General features: G+C 63.5%; 1 protein-coding gene across 1 annotated transcript in view; it reads left to right on the forward strand.

Moving 5' to 3' along the window:
• The first annotated feature begins 519 nt into the window (after positions 1-519).
• LOC102495845 (vegetative cell wall protein gp1-like) overlaps positions 520-3217 on the forward strand; it is a 24555-nt gene continuing 21857 nt past the window's right edge. The window contains exons 1-2 of the mRNA XM_006165289.1: positions 520-591; positions 934-1752. Of these exons, the coding sequence (XP_006165351.1) occupies positions 580-591; positions 934-1752 (831 nt within the window). The 5' untranslated portion in view covers positions 520-579. The remainder of the gene's footprint in view (positions 592-933; positions 1753-3217) is intronic.

Raw genomic sequence — 3217 nt, forward strand, 5'->3', positions numbered from 1 at the left:
GGCACCCGCCCTGGACCGGTGGCTGGCCGGGGTCACCCAGCTGTCTATGCTCCTAGACCCATTTACAGGCCATCCCCCAGGAGGCCAGTGAGACTGCACAGGCGGTTCCACAGGGCAGCGGGGAGAGGGTGTTCCAGGATCCTGCGGACCCTGGGCTCCTGTCTGAGGGGCCTGAGCTCAGTGAGCAGGCGGGGGCTTCAGAGGAGGCCTGGGCTCTCAGCTCCCAACTTCAAGGCCTTCTGCAGGGCTCTCTGCTCGGCCCAGGGGCACAGAGGCACGCCTTTGCAGCCTGCAACACCCAGGGCGGCCTGAGACTCCTTCACCAGCATCTCATTGAGGGACCTCGGGGAGAGCAGACAAGGGGAGGCTGAGAGGGAGGGAGACCCCTCAGTGCCACAGAACCCCAATGACCCTAGAAGGGGCCCCCATGGGGCTGGGCAAGCACAGTCAGCATTTAGGCCTCTGGGGGTCACTGAAGGTCTCTGCTCCTTCATTCCTCAACCTGGGCCTCTACAGAGAAAGGTCCCTGCCCAGAGTTCAGGAGAGAGGGCCAGGAGGGTGGCCCCGGGCTCTGGCATCATGTCCTGCTCCGTAAGAAACCCCATCATGAGCTCCTACAGCTCCAGTCAGGGGCTTCCCCCAGCAAAAAGGAGGAGGAGAGGTCTGGCCACACCCCACTCTAGGGTGTCCCTCAACACCCCTAAGAAAGAGAGCAAGGAGGGGTCCCAGCCGCCCTCAGCACCCTCCGAGCTTTCCCATAGGAAGAGCCCAGACAGAAATGAGGCACCTGACCCCAGAGAACGGGCAGGGTCACCCCAGGGCTGTCTACCCACGCAGGATAATTCCAGGCCCCGAAAGCGAAGGTTTCCTCTCCTGCCACGCAGGGGTGGGGACCCTCTGGTGCTGCCGCCACCCCCTGACCTTGGTTTTCAGGTCACTTCAGAAGACCTGGACCAGGAGAAGAGAGCAGCCTTCCAGAGGATCCTGAGCGCATTGACTGGTGAGGCCGAGGCCAGTGGGACCTGCAGCAGCTCCCAGCCTTCCAGTCTTGGGTCCCCACCTGCTGGCCCTCGAGCTCCCAGCCTCAGTGCCCAGCTGGAGGGGGGCCAGAAAGGGCAAGACTCGCAGGGCCCAGTGTCCCTCCTGGGAGTCTCTGCAGGGGCCCCCTCAGTGCACCCTGGGTCAGGGGGGCAGCTCAGCTCCCCAGGCCAAATCTGCTCCTCCTCAGGATTCCTTCCAGGCTACCCTCCACACTCCCTGCGCCCTGTCCCATCCTCTGTGCTGGCCCCAGCCCCCTCGCCGCTATCAGGCAGGGATGGGGGAGGTCTGTTTCCTGGGGTCCCTGCTCCCTGCCCCACACCAGGGATGGGCGGCCCAACCCAAAGCCCAACTCATACCTCGACTCGTACAGTTTCTATGGGGGCCCTTCCCCACTTTCTGCAGAAGCCCATGTGGGGGCCCCCTGGGAGTGGAGAAGATAGAGGCCCTGGGCTCCCCGGAACCTCAGGCACAACCGTATCAGGTGCCAGTTCCACCTCCGTGACTGTTTCCAAGTCCTTAAGGAGGAAGAGGACAGCCTCCAGGAGAGTGCCCCCTCCTGTTTCCCAGTCACAGGGCTTCCCTGTCCCCACCCCGAGTGTGCCCCCTCCTGCTTTCCCCTCCCAGGGCCTTCCTGTCCGCCTCCCTGTCCCCACCCCGAGTGTGTCCCCTCCTGCTTTCCCCTCACAGGGCCTCCCTGTCCCCACCCTGAGTGTACCCCCTCCTCTCTCCCTGTCACAGGGCCTCCCCGTCCCCACCCCAAGTGTGCCCATTCCTGTTTTCCATTCACAGGGCTTCCCTGTCCCCACCCCTACTGTGCCCCCTGCTGCTCTCCACACACAGGGCCTCCCTGTCCCCACCCCGAGTGTGCCCCCTGCTTCTCTCCACTCACAGGGCCACCCTGTCCCCACCCCAACTGTGCCCCCTGCTTTTTCACACTCACAGGGCCTCTCTGTCCCCACCTCAACTGTGCCCCCTGCTTTTTCACACTCACAGGGCCTCCCTGTCCCCACCCCGAGTGTGCCCCCTCCTGTTTTCCACCCACGGGGCCTCCCTGTCCCCACCCCGAGTGTGCCCCCTCCTGCTTTCCACCTACAGCGCCTCGCTGTCCCCACCCCTATGAGTGTGCACCCTCCTGGTTCCCTTTCACAAAGCTCCCAGTCCCCCCTGGTCCAATTGTCTCCCACACTTCTGGCCTGCTCTTCCCTGTACCTGGGGCCAGCTCCAGCTTCTCAAGCAGCCCCTCTGCAGGCTGGACTTCCAGGCCCGCATCTGAGTCACAGGTGACCCCAATGGAAGTCACTCCTTCTTCCCAGGTGACTCCCAGGGATATCACTCCCTCTCTCCAGCCTCTCATCTTAGGGTCTCTCCCCAGCTCCAGTGGGACCTTCCCCCCACCTGCCCAGTACCTTGCAACAGCCCCCAGTGGCAGCTCAGTCCCAGGCAGGGTCACCAGCACCCTGCCTGCACCAAGCGCCTCCGACTACACCCAAAATATCAGGCTTCCCATTTCCCCTGGGGCCACCTTCCAGCACAGCTTTCCTGCAGTTCATCACTCTCTGTAGACTGGAGACCTGCTGGCTCCTGCCCTGGTCTTGACCCCAGCCTCTACTCCAGGCCAGCCAGCCTTAAGTGGCATGACAGATCCCACATTTGGAGGTTCAGTACCCCCTCGGGCCACCAGGCCAGCACCCCACCTGCCTTTCCTGCTACCCCACCTGTCCAGACCCCCAGCCCATCCACTGCCTCTGGTTTTGCAGGGATGCCCTTCACACCCAGCCCTGGGGAGGGCCACTCAGCTCTTGGCAGCAGGGGCCCAGCCCCCTCCAGGCCAGCGGGTTCAGGGGGGAAAAGGCGCTGGAAAATGCAGCAGGCTGTGGAGGATCTGTGCTCCAGCCTCGAGTCTCTCCACATTGCACCAAAGGAGAGAGGGACCCCGAGCACATGCAACACTGGGGGAAGCATGGGCCTGAACCCCTGGGCTACCCCTAACCAGAGCACCCCAACAGTGACCTCAAATCCCAACAGCTCTGGGGATAACCCTGTGCTGGGGAGTTCTGCTGCCCCTCTCTTTCCTCACAGCACAGGGGGACAGCCTGCGCAGATACCACTCATTTTGAGTGGAGGATCCAGCCCCCCTGCAAGCCAGGCTGCCCCTGTGCCGGCCCCGAACCTGCGC

This window comes from Tupaia chinensis, unplaced genomic scaffold (genome assembly GCF_000334495.1).
Source record: "Tupaia chinensis unplaced genomic scaffold, TupChi_1.0 Scaffold143875_1, whole genome shotgun sequence".
NCBI lineage: Eukaryota > Metazoa > Chordata > Mammalia > Scandentia > Tupaiidae > Tupaia > Tupaia belangeri.